The 17,684-nt window shown below is 39.7% G+C and overlaps 1 protein-coding gene across 1 annotated transcript in view; it reads right to left on the bottom strand.

The window, feature by feature from the left end:
* CPED1 (cadherin-like and PC-esterase domain containing 1) overlaps positions 1–17,684 on the bottom strand; it is a 354,996-nt gene that overhangs the window by 130,924 nt on the left and 206,388 nt on the right. The window contains exons 14-15 of the mRNA XM_006882700.1: positions 11,460–11,646; positions 10,063–10,231 (exon numbers count right to left, since the gene is read on the bottom strand). Coding sequence (XP_006882762.1) covers positions 10,063–10,231; positions 11,460–11,646 — 356 coding nt within the window. The remainder of the gene's footprint in view (positions 1–10,062; positions 10,232–11,459; positions 11,647–17,684) is intronic.

Here is a 17,684-nt window from a genome sequence, read left to right as displayed (position 1 = left end):
TCCAACGGCATGTGGCCAGTTGTCAGGGTGGGCGGCGTGCCAAGCTGAGGGGTTATTGTGATCACAGATGGGCTTAGCCTGAGAAAGAGGATGCCAGAGAGGGCCGGCATTGCAGGCTATTTTGGGGACTTTACAGGAATCATCATTATTATTATTTTTCATTCCGTGCCAGTATTGACACATACTGATGGAGTCACTTAGTTCCTAACGAAGATGGAAACTCAGCAGCCACTTTGATTTGGTAATTACTTCCTGTCTATTGACGATTAGATTGATGCAGACATTGCCTCTTATCTGTTGGCAGCATCTTTGTAGACACCATTTAAGGAGGATTTTTCCAAACAATGATTTTTAACTACCTTGATATTATGATGCTGTCCTTTCAACAGCAACAATGAAAACACCATAAGCTTTTCTATTTTATTAGACCACGGTGATGCCACTAAGGCTAAACACAGATGGCATGGGATACTGTTCTGTTGATTCTGACTCACAGACACCCCACCAGGCACAGGAGAACTACTTTTCACAGAATGGTCTAGGCTGTCCTCATCAGGGGAGCAGATTCCCAAGCGGAGGTTTTGTGCGTTTGATCACAAACCTTCTGATTAGCTGCAAATTGCTTACCCATTGTGCGTGCGGAGATTCTAAGGCATGGTATAGCAAGGTACCTGTTCTAGAGAATAACTGGGGACGTTTGAGTCAAGAAAGGAATCCTACTGATGATGCAGTGGTTAAGCCTTCTTCTACTGACTGAAAGGTTAGTGGTTCAAAGTCACCTGCTGGTCTGAGGGAGAACGATGAAGCACTCTGCTTCTAGAAAACTTTACAATCTTGGGAATCTGATGAGGTCATTCTACTCTGTCTGATAGGTCATGATGAGTCACTCAGAGCAGTGGGTTTGGTTTAGGTTAGTCAAGAAGATGGCCATCAAACATGTGACCCGCTATTCATTGTGAAGCCGAGCTCCTGCGTCATAATCCACAAGCACCTGTGGCACTAATCCAAACGCCATGCTTCTCTGAAGTTCAAACCCACCAGAGGTCCCATGGGAGGAAAGTGGGCAATCTGCTCCCCTGCAGTTTACAGCCTCGGAAACCAAACTGAAGATCAGCCATGAGTAGTTTCAGACTCATTGGCAGCGAGGTTGAGATTGTAAATTTAGCAGCAGGAGTTCTGGTAGCCTCCTCCACACCAAGCTGTGCCACTGACTCAGAGGCTGTCATCTCCAGTCTGCAGCCACTTGAATCTACCAGCAGCCCTTCAAGACCTCCCTTTGCTATGTACAGCCTCAGAAACTCAATGGAGGGACATTAGGACTCAGACTTCACTTGATGACAGTGACTAATCTGAAAGTTTTAGTACAGAGATTTGTCCTTCGTAATTTTCTTATGGATCTAGAACTGGCTCTAGGAATTCTGAAGTGCTCTGGTGGCTTAGTGGTAAGGAGCTATGAGGCCAACCCCCAAAGATGTAGTTCAAATCCACCAGCGGCTCTGCAAGAGGGAGGCAGGCTGTCGTTTCTCTTGAAATTTACACTTTCTGAAAACCTGTTGGGAAGTCAGATAGGAATTGGTTTGGACTTAACACAGTAACAACAAGGAGCTCGACACCTACCTGTCTAGGTGAGGATTCCAATACCTTCTGTCTACAAACTATTAACTCTCAGGAAGTTTACCAACTGATCCAGTAGTCTCAACCCACTCTGGCACTAACACAATGAATCTTGGTAAGATTTTGAGGGTGAACCTCTGCTTATTCATATGCAGAGTGGGTGTTTGTGGATCCAAGATCCCTCTAATTCTAACATTGAGTATAACCCTGAAACACCCGATTCACAAATGCCCAAACATGACATAACTGGTGCACACAGCACCGCTGATCAGTCCTACAGCTAGAGAACCTCTCAGCTCCTGACATATTCCTCTATGACCTACAGCTAGAGACCCTCCCAGATACTGACACCTTCCTCTCTAACCTACAGCTAGAGACCCCCCCAGATACTGACATCTTCCTCTCTAACAGCCTGGGCCTTTGAAGCCCCTTCCCACAGGTAATTGTTGCAGGACTCTCTGGTATACCTGTCCCCACCTGCACAGCTCCTATTACATGACATCATCCACTGAACAGATTGTTGAAAAGACCCTGGTAATTTAACCTCAGTTGTAAATTTTCTTTTATAGGATACAAACCAAATAAAAGTGAAGCAATTACTCTAAGATGCAAACAGGCAAGGTACACATTTCTTTTAGAGGCTGCAACTTTTGGAAAGCACACCCTTAACTCAGCAGTCTTGTTTTGGAGATGACTTCAAGTGTAGTGCCTAAGACCTTGAGTGTTGGAACCAGGCTGCCTGGGTTCAAAAAAATAGGCTCTGCTACTTATATTATTTATATGACCCGGGTGGTGTAATGTTTAAGTACTTGGTTGTTACTCAAGAATTGGGTGGTTGAAACCAAACTGAGGTTCCAAGAGAGAAAGACTTGGCAATCTGTTCTCCGAAAGATTAGAGCCTAGAAACACCACGAGGCAGCTCTAACGTGTCACATGGGGCTTCTAGGAGTCTAACATCAAACTGGATGGCGTCTAACAACATCAACAATGTAAATTCCAACAAAGTACTATCATTTTGAAAGCTATTATTTTTTTTTATTTTCTTGAAAGCTATTATTTTAAGAGGCAATAAACTTAACCTCATCTGATAAATGAAGTGATAAAGGAAATTAACCCGACAACACTAATCAAAACTGTTAAACTCCCCCTCACTTTTCTAAAACCTGAACCTGAAATGACTTTTGGATAGTTGTAGAATGTTAATACAGCTTCACAAATAGTCTATAATGTTGCTTTAGCACTGCATGCCAAGCCCTATTCTAATTGTTTTACATTTATTTATGCCTCTATTTCTCAAAACATCTATAAGGTGGACAACTTGACTATTTTGAGGATGTACAGGTAATACCTTTGCCCTTCGTTTGCATACGTAATGGGAGCCAGCTGATAATGCTTGTGACAGCTGTACTTGTCTTTGCCATAGAAGCGCCCACTCTCTTTTTGTTAAATAGCTCCGTTCTGGAATGCTCAGTCTCTCAGCTGAGCTTGTTAATAAGATGACTTTCAGAATCAACTGCTCAACTGTCAAAACTAAAACACCTGTGCAGGGCAGATTTTTCAACTCAGTTATGACATTTCTGCTTCATCACATTCACTGTAAACTCTATTGTGTAATTTAGTACAGAGGAATTTTCCTGCAGAGTCCTCCACATTGCACATCAGGTTAAACCTGAAAGGGGGTACAAGCAATCTGAAAACCTCCTACACTGCTTACTAGATTCAGTGTGAAACCCCCACTCTCTGTGTTTTAACTTTTCCTCTAATATCCTCTTGTAAAATATTGCACTGCTCTGTGAAGGTAGGCCTTTTGAATCCATCAACTTCTCTGCAGAAAAATGGACAATCTCCTCCCCTGTGATTTATGGTCTCTGAAAACCCACTAGAGGGCCAGTTATGAGTCAGTTCCAACTTGACAGCAATGAGAGTTTGAGGTCATTTATTTAGTTACTAACGAATTTACTCATTTATAATTTTCAAATATGTATAGTGAATTCTTTCTGTGACCAAAGTCCTCTGCAGCTCATAAAGACCATACTGGACAGAGTAGAATTGCCCCGCATGGCTTCCTGGGCTATAAATCTTTAAGGGAGCCTCCTGATTGCAGCCAGGTCTTTTTTTTACCCATGTGGAGCAGCTGCTGGGATCCAACCACCAACCTTTCTGTTAGTACCAGAGTTCTTAATCATTGTGCCATCAGGGTTCACTGGGAACTATTGTGACTTTTGTGTGACAGATGAGAGAGGGAATGGCCTGAAGTCTCCATCAAGTAAGTGTGAGTGGCAACCCAACAGTAGACAACACAAACAGTCCTTTGATCAAAATATTTACCAGCAGTCGTTGTTGCACTTAAATATGTAACTCCCCAGATGAGAGAGAGAAATGTTTAAAAGGAATATAGGATTAGGTATTATTTTCGTGACAAGACTGCAGAAAAAGAAATACATAATAGACTGTGGACTGGGAGGTATTATATAACAAGGAAAAAAATTTTTTTTCAAAGAGAAAAACGAACTAGGGGGAGGGATGGGCAATGAGGAAAATGTGCAACAATGAATGAATGGGGGGGAGTAAATACAAAGAATATGCTGTAAAAAATATAAATGTTGCATTAAAAATCATTAATAAAAACATCTTTAAAAAATATGTAACTCACCTCCTATTATTTCCTAAATATCTGAAACTTAAATCTCTTAACATTATCAGCAATTTCATTTCAAAGTACTTTGTCAGGTCAAGAATCCCACTGGCAATATTTCTTTTTCTACTTAGCCTGTTAAGGTCACCGGCAAGCACACAGGGGGTTGGGGGCATGTGGAGGAGATAGGAACCCAGAAAAGTTGTTCAAAGTCTGTAAAACATCGCTGAAGAATCCTGGAGAGTCCAGGGCCCCTGGGGTGGAGAGGCCTGCTCTGCTTTGAAGAATGAGGTCATACTCAATATTTTAAAATCATCAGTTCTGCCTTAAAAAAGAGAAAGGGGTGTGGGTGAAATGGAAAAAAAAATGACAAATTAGCCACATTTTCTAAAGAAGTTAAATATGTCAGGCAGTAAAGTGTCCTAATTCTGCCTTCAGGGAACATCTGTCAAACCAGCTTGTGGTGCTGCCATCGGTGAAGCCATCTGCAAGGAATGCCCCCCTGCCCCCCAGTCCTGCTCCCACCACACACGCTATTGAAGGAAATGTCACGGGTCCTCAAATGCATGTGGAAATTTTCTCCTCATTACCTAATTGAGACACTGGCCAACCTTTCTTTGAACAAAAAAGAATCTGTTAGAGCCTGCTGAAAGAAGTTATCAATGACTCTGACTAATGAAGACAATATAAACAGATTGCTGTTGTTGTTACATGCCATCAAGTCAGAACTGACTCATAGCCGACCCTCCAAAGAGTTTTCAGAGGCTGTAAATCACAAGGCAGGAGATTGCCCATTTTTCTCCAGCAGAGGTGCTGGTGGATTTGAACTGCTTGCCTTTAGTTTGGCAACATAATTCCTTATCCATTAGGCCACCAGCTTGCTTCATATGGTACACAGGTGAAATCATTGGTACTTATAACTAAGAATCTAGACTTTCTTAATTTCATTTTTAAAAAAGCACAGAATGCTTTCAATTATGTAGCTAAAATGCTTCAATTATGTGACTAAAATGCAAGAACAAATCTTTTCTTTAAAATATACTTTCCTTGGTATGAGCTGTAAACCATTTTCAAATGAAAGCTGTTTCTAAGCAAATGGATCCGTGAGGCTTCATCCCCCAAGGTTCTGCTGTCTGACCTTTCTGTAGAGCTTCCTTACAACTTTATCCTGACATAGTACTTTGGGGACAAGCTAGATATGAGATCATAGATTATCTCTACAAATCAACTTCTGTGGATGCTCCATTGTTCTCTATGTTAAATATTGATTTGGAAAGGGCTCTGAAAGGAAATATTTCCCTATACGTATTTTAATTTCCTTAGATCATAAATATATTTTATTGATTCCCACCATGGCATATACCAGTAATAATAATAATTTCTTACTTTCCAAATCTTACTTCCTAGAGCAAAGTCTTGTATTATTTATGAGGAAATTAAAATGAAATACTAGTCAAGGTACATTTTATGATTTTTTTCTGTTGCACGAAGAATCATGTTTTCTCTAATTAAATACATATTTCCAGTAACAATTATTAGACTATACAGAAAAAATCGACAATTGATGATAGAATAAAGGGTCTTCAGAATAGCCTTACTAACCACATAAGTGATTAAATGCACAAAGGACAAGAAAGGGGGGGGCAGAGAAGAATATTTCATCAGCATTGAAGGTATGTCTCCCAGATATTCATATTTCTGACAAATTACCTGTTCTGGGCAAAAGTGCGTTGCGGCCCTTGAATTGACTAAGGCTGATAGCAACTCTATGAACAATAGACCTTGACCTTGACTTATCCTGGGCCATCCTAGAGGTCTCTGCCATGCTCAAGTCTACTCTTACAATTACTGTGTCAATCCAGCTCCTTGAGAATCATCCTCTCTTCTGCTGTCTCTCTTTCGTCAGCATGGTGTCTTTTTCCAAGGACTTGTCACCCTTGATAACATACTCAGAGGATGTAAAATGAAGTTTTCTACTTTTTGATCTAAGGAGCACCTTGGTTCTACTTCCCAAAGACAGATTTGTTTGTTCTTTTGGCAGTTTGTGGAATATCCATACCCTTTACCAACATAACAATTCAAAGGGATCTGTTCTTTGATCTTCCTTATTCACTGTCCAACTTTTAGATGCAGAGGAAACAATTGAAAAAATCTTGGCTTGGATCAGAAACACCTTAGTCTTTGAACAGATATCATTACTCTTTAGCATTTTGGATAGGTTCTTGACAGCAGACTTCCTTAGTGCAACAGGTGTTCTGATTTCTTGATTACTGCTATCATGGGTGTTGATTGTGGATCCAAGTAAATCATTGACAACATCAATTTTTTCCCCTCTATCATCTTGATGTTGCCTATTGGTGAGGATATCTGTTCTCTTGATGTTGAGATGTAATTCATATTGAAGGTTGTATTCTTTGATCTTCTTAAACAAGTGCTACAAGTTCTCTTTCTTTCTGCAAGTAAGACTGTGTCATCTGTGTATTCCAACCTTGATGTCACATTCCTCTTCATATAATCTCATTTCTTGAAAGACTTTTTTTTCAGCATTCAGACTGAATAAGTAGGAGTTGGAACATGGGAAGGAGGAATTATTAATAATCTAAATCAGTAGTTCTCTTCCCACGTTGGTTTTGCCCTTCAAAAATGTTTAGCAATGTTGCAGTTGTTAAGTACCATTTAATTCAGTGTGTTAACTCATGTGCTCCTATGAACAATCGTTCAGAACACTGTCCTATTCCATGCCATCTTCACAATCTCTGACACACTCAAGCCCATTTTTGCAGTCACTATGTCAACCCAACCGGTTGCCATCTTCACAATCTCTGGCACACTCAAGCCCATTTTTGCAGTCACCATTCAACCCAACCGGTTGAGAGTCTTCCTCTCTTTCACTGCTCCGCCACCTTCTCAAGCATGATGTCCTTCTCCAAGGAATAACCTTCTCCTAGCAACATGTCCAAAGTATGTGAGATGAAGCTTCATCATTTTTGCTTCCAACAAGCACTCCAGCTGCACCTTTTCCAAGCCATATGTTTGTTCTTTCAGCAGTCTATGGGATCTTCAACACTCTTCTCAACACCGCAGTTCAAAGGCACTAATTCTTCTTCTGTCATCCTTAGTCCTTGTCCAGCTCCCAGCAGCATAGCATCTATTTAGCAATGTAGGGAGACATTATTTTATTGTTACAACTTTTTGGGAGAGTGCTACTGGCACCTATTGGATAGAAGTCAGGGTTACCACGGACTACTCTGTAGTGCACAGAGTAGCCTTCCATGCAAAACTAATATAGCCCCAAGTGCAACAGTTTCATGTGTAAAGACCTGAGTATAAATTTGGTTGTTATCAGTAACGTGACTTAGCCCTTTCAGGTGCAGCCAAGGTGAGCTCTAGAGAGACTATGCTTGAAAAAGTCGAGGGTCTAAATCTAGAAATCCTCGAATACTCTAGACATTATGGGAGACTAGAAACTTGACCTCCTGTTCCTTCTTTGTATTGTAAAATACATTGTGTTATCAGTTTCCTGTGAAACCTAAAGAACCCAATGAAATGAAACATTTAAAGGAAATAAAGGGTAAGTCTCTGGATTGCAATTTTAACTGGAACTGCTTATAAGAAAAATCCTTCCTCTGCTATTGACTTCTCTAATTCAGAGACCACTTACGCCTAGCTCAAGGTCTAAAGTGATCCAATTACTTATACTGCAAATTTATGCTTGCTTATTCAACAGTTTCCGAAAGAAAGACTCAATAATCATTCTTACTAGATGCTTTCTATGTCATAAAATATAGTGCCATCGTGGGACCACATATAAACTTTAAATGAAGACCTTCTGGGGAGGGAATTGGTAAAGCAATTTGTTCCATAAACTTTTACTCAAAATGCAATCAAAATTGTGTTGTTTTTTTTTTTAACTGACCTTCTGAAAAGTAGTATTAGAAATCATTGTAATACTCTTCTGCACATTTTCTAATAATTGTCTTCTTGTTATAGCAACACATTTCTAGAATTAACTATTTTAAGGTAATTAGATGGCAATTAACTTCTTTCTGATCAATATAGTGTCTGAAACTGTTCCACAGGGGAACATAATGTTGATGACTTTTCTGTTTAAAGGAGGTCAAAGGAGTTTGGGTTTGCTGCACAGTTTATATCCTCTCCTGTGAAGGGCCACCATCTAAATAGCATAGTAAATAATCAAAGAATTCTCACAATATGGAAACCTACTGAATGGTATTACTTGTTTCATTGACCAGTTTGACAGTAGAACCCTGCTCTTTTTTTATTTTTTATTAATATCTTTCAGAAAAATGTTTGTGTTTTCTGGCAACTAATCTTTAACTTATTGTGAAGTTCCTTTGACTTAGTGGTAGTTTATCACAAGTAAGAGGTATTTTTACTGAAAAAGAAATATTATGCCTGTAAGTCCCATCATAAAATCATATTAAACTCTTAGGACTAGACAGCATAGTGGAGGGAGAAATGGGAAAAATTACTCGGTCTGGACATTCAACTTCCAAAGAAAACATGTCTTGATGACACTACTGCACTACTGCACACTGGATTTAGTTAAGAATAATGACAATCTTTGCTCATGAATTACCACAAACATCCAATGTGAATAGAGAAAATGGTGTGAGGAGGGTGAAGATTTTCTGTGCTTTCTATGCATTTTTTCTGTAAATGCATTATTTCTAAAACCAAATACTATATTTTAAAAAGAAAACAACAAGCCAGTGACAACTAACATGGTGTCCACATTACCCACTGAGGTCCTTTGACTGTCTCTAACTTCCTAGCTTTTTCTATTTCAAAGACCTCAAAACTCACCACCATCAAGCGAATTCCAGCTCACTTAATTCTGTAGGTCAATGCAAAACTGAGGCACTGTTTCCAAGGCTGTAAATCTTTATAGGACGTTCTGGTGGCCTAGTGAATAAGGAGATGTACTGCCATCTCAAAGGTAGGCTATCCGAATCCGCCATATGCTCAGAGGGAGAAACATGGACAATCTCTTCTCGGGAGATTTCTACACAGCCTCTGAAAACCCACCGGAAGGGCAGTTATGAGTCAGTGCTTACATATTCAATTTCTTTTTGAAAAATCTTTTGCAGGAGAAGACTGACTCATCAAAGACTCAGGCAGCATATAAATCCGCACAACGTGACACACTTGCAATTATCCTTATGAACAGGTAAGAAGATGGAGAGAGCTAATTATGACTTTCTTGAAATCCACTGTATTGAAAGTACGTTGTGTGAAGAAGTTATAGAATGTTATCTATAGAATTTCTAAGAAAGGCACTGAGAGAAAAGCGCATGAGACTCTGAAATCAACAGAGCAACAGATGGGCAGGCGCTGCTAAGAAGGCCCAGTACACTCTTTAGGACTGATTGAGGGGCGAGCAGTGAATGAGCAAGGTACCTTTCCCATGCGGGTGTAACTGAGTTCACTGAGTATTCCTCCCATAAAAGAAATCAGACATTTCTCTCTCACTCTTTACAATGAACTCCACTGAATCTCTTTTAAAAGATCAGAACTGGATGCAGGGACATAGCCAAAAGAAACAGCACACTTTAACTGAGAAATTCCACAATGAACTGTGAGTACTCAGATATTTCTCTAAATATTCATCCCTATAAAAGCACCAAACAATATACTCGCATCACGCACAAGAAAACCCGGTCACAGGGGGGGTCTTTTTGATACCTGACCGGGACACTATTTTGTTATGAGACAAAATGCATTTGCATTTTCCATTCGATTGAATAGACCAGTCCCCACTGAACACGAGTGACATTGTAAAAGTCCGTTACCTGCACAAAACCACAGGCTGCAAAGTCCTCGAACAAGGGCAGGCTTGGGCGGCCTTCTCGGTAGATGGTGAGTCTGTATATGATCAGAACGGCACCCTGAGCTGATGATTCATCCACCGCGAACATGGAGATTGTGTTCATCCCTAATCCCAGGGGGTAGCTGGCAAAGCTGGAGAGAGAGGAGGGGAGCGGTAGATGAGAATGAGGAGGAAGAGAAGCAGGCATGGGATGAAACACGAATGTTAGCCTTGAGCTTTAAATGATAGTGACATGAATGTTAGTTAGCCTTGTTCCTTAAATGATAGAGACACATAACTTTGTAAATTATTACCTAACAGGAGGAACTGGAGAGCATTATGCTGAGTAAACGAACTCAGTCCCACAAGGATAAATATTGCATAAGACCGTTTTTGAAGAATGAGTAGAAGGATCCAGGAGGGGTGGGAGAGGCTGAAAGCAGAGGGATGTGGGTGTACAGGGGGAAGAGGGGATTAATCATTGGGTTGTACAATTTGATGGTTGGGTAGGGGAGAGGGAAATTGAAAGAATTTGTTTAAATTTGTATCAGAATTTTGTAAATAAACTAGTAAAAAAAGAGAAAATTTGAAATGATAGAGACATGAATGTTAGCCTTGCTCTTTAAGTGATAGAGACACGGATATTAGCCTTGTTCCTTAAATGACAGAGATGCAAATGTTAGCCTTGCTCCTTATATGATAGAGACATGAATGTTAGCCTTGCTCTTTAAATGATATGCCACAAGGTTCTATCTTCTGTGCAAAATGATGGATGGAAGACTTCATGACTCCCAAAAGAGTCAATAACAACCAATACCTCCAGGGAGACTAGGAAAGTCAGTGCTTCTCTACTCACAGATTTTGCCAACATGAGTAAGAAGAGTCAACACTGAATATTTGAAACCTTGAGGACACAGGTAAGGGGAATGTTATATTCTGAAGAATTAAGTCTTCAAGAATCTGAAAGCAATGATGAAATTTTTACTTAAAGCACTCTCTTCTTGACAGAGAACTGTTTTGTTTCATTGTTGATGTTTTGTTCAAATACTTTATATAACAGAACCTGTCATTGTCAAGTTATCACAAAAAAATACTTCTAGAATACTGTGAAATACAATGTATATGAACTCTGTAAGCAAGCCAATATAAAATAAAAATTTATTTGGTTTTGTTTTTGTTTTTTTAAATTAGTTACAGAGATTGCTGATGGGTTGCTGTGCCCTTTTAAACCACAGGAGACTTGAAAAGGGAGGTTTTTCCCCACCCTGGCAATCTCTTGAATGGCTCTCCTGTCTCGGCTTTTCTGAACCATTTTCAAAGGCTGTTCCAAATGTCTTCTCCCACTGTGATGGCTCGGTTCTGTCTTATTGGAACCCTTACCTTGGTCCTGCCCGCTCATACAGGTGTGCCTTGCACTGACACCTGGAAGTCTCGGCTCTGATCGTCACAGTAACCACATCAAATGGCACTTCACAGTAATAATCTTTGATCTTTGGGTTAAATTCAGGATTTAGCTCCAAAGGTGGATTTGTGAAGATCTTCTTGATAAGACATACTGTGTTTTGATCTGTTAAAAAAATTACAAAGAAAATACAATTGGGAAATGGATAAACATTTAAAGATCATATATCATTAATTTGGGAACTCTGGAGGGATAGCACACAGGGAGGTGATTGCTATCCCAGAGGTGATGCCTCTCCGAAGGTCTGGGTCCATCAGAGGCTCCAAGGAAGAAAGATGGACAATCTCCTCTCATGCAATGGATAGTCTCTGAAATCCCACTGAGGGTCTGCTAGGAGTCAGTTCCAACTCAAGGGACAATGAGTCTTAGTGCAATTAGTCTTAGGCTTTACTCCCCCACCCCCCTTTCTTTGACCAACTTCAGGGAACTTAGCCACAGTTAGGTTATTACTTAAGCTGAACTTCCTACCAGTCAAATTATTTAGGATTTGCCTCACTGACTTTAGTTGGTGTCATACAGATGATACTTTTTGTTTAATTCTAGACGTTTTAAAGGTGCTGAAGATATATTTTATGCTTTATAGTGTATAGAGTAAAAAATTGTGAAAATAGAAATGCTGTGGGAGTGATGGATGGGAGAACAGCAGGAAATGAGGAAAATGTGCTAAATAGGGAATGTGATTAAGTTGTAATTGGATTAGTATAGCAGGTTATGTGCAGTGATAAATATTAACTCTATCTATTAAAGCAAGAAGATTGTTTCATAATCCATATTCCACAAAAGTAGCGCTGTGAGGGGGAAAAAAAGACAATAATGCAGATTACTTCAAAGGTTTGCTAAAGAAAGACTAAATACTTTGCACCAAAAATTCTTTTCAATAGTCAACAGAGGTCCAATAAACAAAAGTGTGAAAAAGAGGTCAGTACCCTTTCATTTTCTTTTAAAAAAATATCACAATGTTTAACATAGAGCAGTAAAAAATAGAATACAGAATTGGCTGCCAGAAGTTATACAATGAAATTCAAAGAATATTGTGCTATTGACTGTTGTTATTGCCTCTTCTTTTTACAAAGTTGTCACAAAGTGCTAGACCAAATCTGATAATTGGCTTGCAATTCTTGAATAGTTTCTCCTTGAGGACAGAGTAAAATCCCAACTGTAGTGTGAAGACAAAGACTTTTCCATCTCTTCTTAGTCTTCTTCTCTAGTCTTATCTCACATTATGTCCTGAACTTTGTATTTCAACAAGACTAAGTTTTTGGTATTTCTTTAATGGACATTTAGTACATCTGAGGGTCTAATGATGGAGTCAGTAAGATTGGCTCAGGATTGGGCAGGTTTCAGAGCTATTGTGCAAAGGGTTGCTATGAGTCATAGGAGACATGATGGCATGTATTAGTAACAATAGCAACTTTAATGGACATATTCCTGAGGCACCAGATTCACGGCAGTGGATAATGACAATGGCATGGAAATTTTACTTGAGTTTTCATGACTGGATTTAAGTATAACTCACACCATTCTCTGTAAACATTATTAAAGCATGAATTTCTGAACCACTTCTATGGTTTGGTTGTAGTTTGTTGTTCTGTTTTTGTTTGTTTGTTTAACCTATGGGACAACTAAATGTACTGGGAAAATCCGCAGCCATTATTAGCCTCTTAAACTGCTAAAGAGCAAAGATGTCAGTTTACAGACTAAGGTGTGCCTGATTCAAGCTATGGTATTTTCAGTCACTTCACGTGTGTGTAAAAGTTGGACAGTGAATAAGGAAAACCAAAGAGGAATTGATACCTTTGAATGGTGGTGCTGGCAAAGAATATTGAATATGCCATGGACTACCAGAAAGGAAAAAAACCCCAAACCTAAACAAAACAACACAACACAGATCTATCTTTGAAAATGCACAGTCAGTATGCACCTTAGCTGGATGGTGAGACTCTCTCTCATATATTTTGTCCACGTTAGCAGAAAGGGCCAATCCCTGGACAAGGACATCATGCATAGAAAAGTAGAAGGCTAGCGAAAGAGAGGAAGACTTTCAGCAAGATGCTAAGATGTATTGTCACAATGCCTGCCAACAATGGGCTTAATGGCACTGCAGAGATTGTGGGGGTGGCACATAAGTAGGCAGCACTGTGTTGTCTTGTACATAATGTCTTTACATGTCAAAGCTGCCTAGAAGTCATCAACAACAATATCATAGAAGAAAAAATTCTTCAGGTGTAACTTAGGACTAACAACATAATTTATAATATCACAGTTTCCCTTTAAGGAAAGGTCTTAATAAAAAGGAAAAAAAGTTAGTGAATATATTTGAAAAACTCAGTGAACTAGGCGAACTACCTACTTGACTGATTTTACAGTTTTACTGAACCTAGCACCTATGGAGATTTTATTCAATTCCAGCTAGCCAATAATAATGCATTCACTTTTTATCAATTGAAGCTTTACCCTCAGCATATTCTATGTTCAAGACACTAAGATAAGCAAAGTAAAAACAAAAACAAACAAACAAACAAACAAAAAAAACACCAAACACCAGGATAATATTTATTAGTCATGAGATACAACTCAAAGAGAGACCATGAAGCAATGCAACACTTTAAACAAGCTGGAGTTCAGAGATGTACGATGCACTTTGAAAACGACCATTTCCTCGGCAGAAAGAGAGCGTATAAACTTGTACTATATTTTATGCTCAGAACAGACTTTTATTGTCAAGGTAATAAACAAACAATGTACTTTAACTTAGTACAGTTTTAGAAACATTCACTGAGAACTCATTCTTCAGCATTCCATCCTTTTGAGCTCAATCGTGGCAATTTTCAATGAGGCTTGCCTATTTTAAGATGAAAATTCAACCCTTTGTAAGATAAAATGTGCAATCATGGCACTAAGAATGATTTTTGCAAGTGCCTACTTCTGGTTTCACCAGAAACTCACCACTTTCAGCAGGAGGGCTGTGTCTCTCCCACCACTGCTTGAAAGCTAGTTGTGTTCTGACATCATCTTCACCTGAGTCACCCCAGTTGCCGCCCACAAACACCTGGTGTTTCTCTGGCATCCTTCCCAACCCAGTCCCAACACGCCTCCGACCAGCTCAGTCCAGATCGATGGAGAACCTGATGTGAGGAGTGGCGGTAGCAAGCCACTTAACTCTTTGCCAATTAAATGCGTGGAAGCTGTTTGAAGTTAACTTGCCTTTAATGGATTTCTTTTAACCACAGAATTTTATGGTCCTCTTGGTTGATAATCATAACTAATATTAAACACCACAATATCCTGGGCTCCTAGAGATGTTTCCACCTGTTCTGAGGCATTGCCAAGTAGGGTAACTTAAAAAAAATTACATAAATATCATGCTATAAAAGTAGAGAGATGAACTCTGAAGGCCCAGGTAGGTCTACTTTTCATCAACTTAAAAGCATGAGCAGAGTTACAGAGCTTGTAGGACATGTTCAGATCCTCTTTGTCAAGTTACCTCAGACCTGAACAATTAGATTATATAGTATATATTTTACAAATGCGGAGAAGGGATTCCAAAGAGAGGAAGTGGTTTGCTTAAAACCAAATGTAACTCAGAGCCTGGAACACAATGAACTTTCAACAAGTATTTATCCAATGTTTCAGTTTTCTTTTTAGTTCTTTTCCTAACTTACTCAAGGTAGCAATTTCTGAGAACTGAGTCATGCATTTGTTTAGGGTAAGGGCTGAGGAGAGATCCTGGGTGATACAAATCATTACTATGTTCCAAAGCTAACTCAAAGCTTAGGTATTTTAGTTCATATAGACCTTGGATAGAAGGCCTGGTAATCTACTTCTAAAATATCAGCCACTGAAAAACTATGGACTATTTGTCTTTTTGTGACTGAGATTTTTCACTCAGCTTAATATCTTCCAGGCTTATCTATGTTGTGTAATGTTTTACAAGTTCATTGCCTTTTAATGCAGCTAAAGGCCTTGTTATAAAATAGGACTGACATGGGGGGCTGGGAGGAGAAAAGGAAAGGAGTGGGTAGACAGTGAGCACTGCATTGGAGCAGACGAAGGGGAGAACTGTCTGAAAGGAATATATGATTAAGCATTATTGTTGTTGTTGATTGCCTTCAAGTCGAGCACGGCTCATAGCGACTCTATGAACAAAAGGCCTGAAGCCTTTCTATAACTATGGACATTTATCAAAGTTCCTAGAGTTTCCAGAGGCACGCTGTTTAGGAAGTGGATGCTACGCCTGTTGACAATAAGCGGGAAAAAGAGATGCTTTGCAAAGTGGATTGGGGTAGGGGGAAGGGAATGAGAGAGAGGAAAATGTGTAACAGTGAATAAATGAAAACCCAACCTTCCTGTAAACTTTGTTAAAATCACAATTAAAAAAAATAAATTAGAAAAAGAAAACTGATGGAGCTGAATCATATTCCACACACAAGGTTGCTATGAATCAGAATTAACTTCTTGGCAACCAGTACAGCTAGAGACGTGGGTTGGCGAGAGGCAGTTCAGCGAGGGCCATGAATGAGTAAGGCGTGTCTGCCAACTTTTCCTCACTCACGCATGCACTGCTGTCAAGTTGGTCCCAACGCAAAGTGACCTTCCACGGGTTTTAACAGGGAGGAAGCTGTCTATCTTTCTCTGGTGTTGTGAAGCTATTGCTGGATTTGAACTACGAGGCATTAGCAGTCTTTGAGTCAGCTGTGTAATTTAGCATCGACTCCACCCTTTCCCCAACTGTGTTACCTGTTCGCTATGCACCATTGTCTGTGTTTCATTGACTATGCAAAGGCATTTGACTGTGTGAATCTCAACAAAGTATAGTTAACCTTGAGGAGAATGGGAATCTCAGAACACCTGATTGTGCTTAAGCAAAACCTATTCATGGACCAGGCGGCAGTCATCAGAGCAGAGTAAGGAAACACTGCATGGTTCAAAATCAGGATGGGTGTATGCCAGGGATGTATTCTATCTCCATACCTTTTGAATATATATGCAGAACAGATCATTCAGGAGGCTGGTCTGTATGAGGAGGAACGTGGCATCAGGGTTGGAAGAAGATTCATGAACAATGTGCGTAATGCAGGTGACACATCCCTGCTTGCTGAAACTGAGGAGGACCTGAAGCACTTGCTGCAGAAGGTCAAGGACTGCACCCTTCAATATGGATTGAAGCTCAGTATCAAGAAAATGAAGATTCTCACCATTGGGCCAATTGGCAGAATCATGATAGACAGTGAAGAGACTGGGAGTGTTAACAGTTTTCATTTGTTTGACTATACAATCAACGTTCTAGCCAAGAAACTGAAAGACTAATTGCACTGGGAAAGCCAGTGGTCAGGGATCTCTCCACAGAACTGAAGGGCAATGATGTCAATCTGGAGACTAAGATGTGCATGATCCAGGCCATAGTCTTCATAATTATTTGCTATGTGTCAAATAGTTGGACAATGACTAGGGAGGACAGAAGGAAAATTGATGCCTTTGAGCTGTGGTACTGGGAAAAAGTAGTGCATATATCATAGACTGCTAGGAGAACAAACAGGTTCACCCTAGAGAGGATAAAAGTAGGCTGCTCCTTGGAGGCAAGTATTCTGAAACTGTCTGACATACTTTGGGCATGTTGCAAGGAGTGAGCAGTCCTTAGAAAGGGACATCATGCTTGGGAGAGTGGAGGAACAACACATGAGAGGAAGACCCTCGATGAGATGAATTGATTCATTGACAGGGGTGATGGAGGTAGGTTTATCAGACAATAAGGTTGGCATAGGATAGAGCGGGGGTCAGAGTTGTTGTACTAGGGTCGCTTTGAGTGGCAGGCAACTTGACGGCACATAACAATAACATGTGGCCTTGAGTCAGCACCAACTCATATCTGACCACCCATATAACCCTCACAAATAACACAATTTTTCTTTAAATGGATTTACTTGTTGATTTTATCAATTATATAGCCTATCAGTTAAAGTTTTTAATGATGGTTTCAACACACAACGAATTAAGAAAATAAAATTATAGAAGATAGAAATTATATTTTTGTTAAATCAGAGGATTTCTTTCTAAATAAAGGGACCCAAGTCCATAAATTGCTTTTAGCCCTGATGCTTTAACAGAATAGAGGAGTGTGTGTGTGTGTGTGTGTGTGTGTGTGT

This window comes from Elephantulus edwardii, unplaced genomic scaffold, assembly GCF_000299155.1.
Source record: "Elephantulus edwardii isolate Elephantulus edwardi_28Jun2011 unplaced genomic scaffold, EleEdw1.0 scaffold00022, whole genome shotgun sequence".
Taxonomy (NCBI): Eukaryota; Metazoa; Chordata; class Mammalia; order Macroscelidea; family Macroscelididae; genus Elephantulus; species Elephantulus edwardii.
Note: the sequence above shows the minus strand (reverse complement) of the source record. Positions and strands in the feature narration are given on the sequence as shown.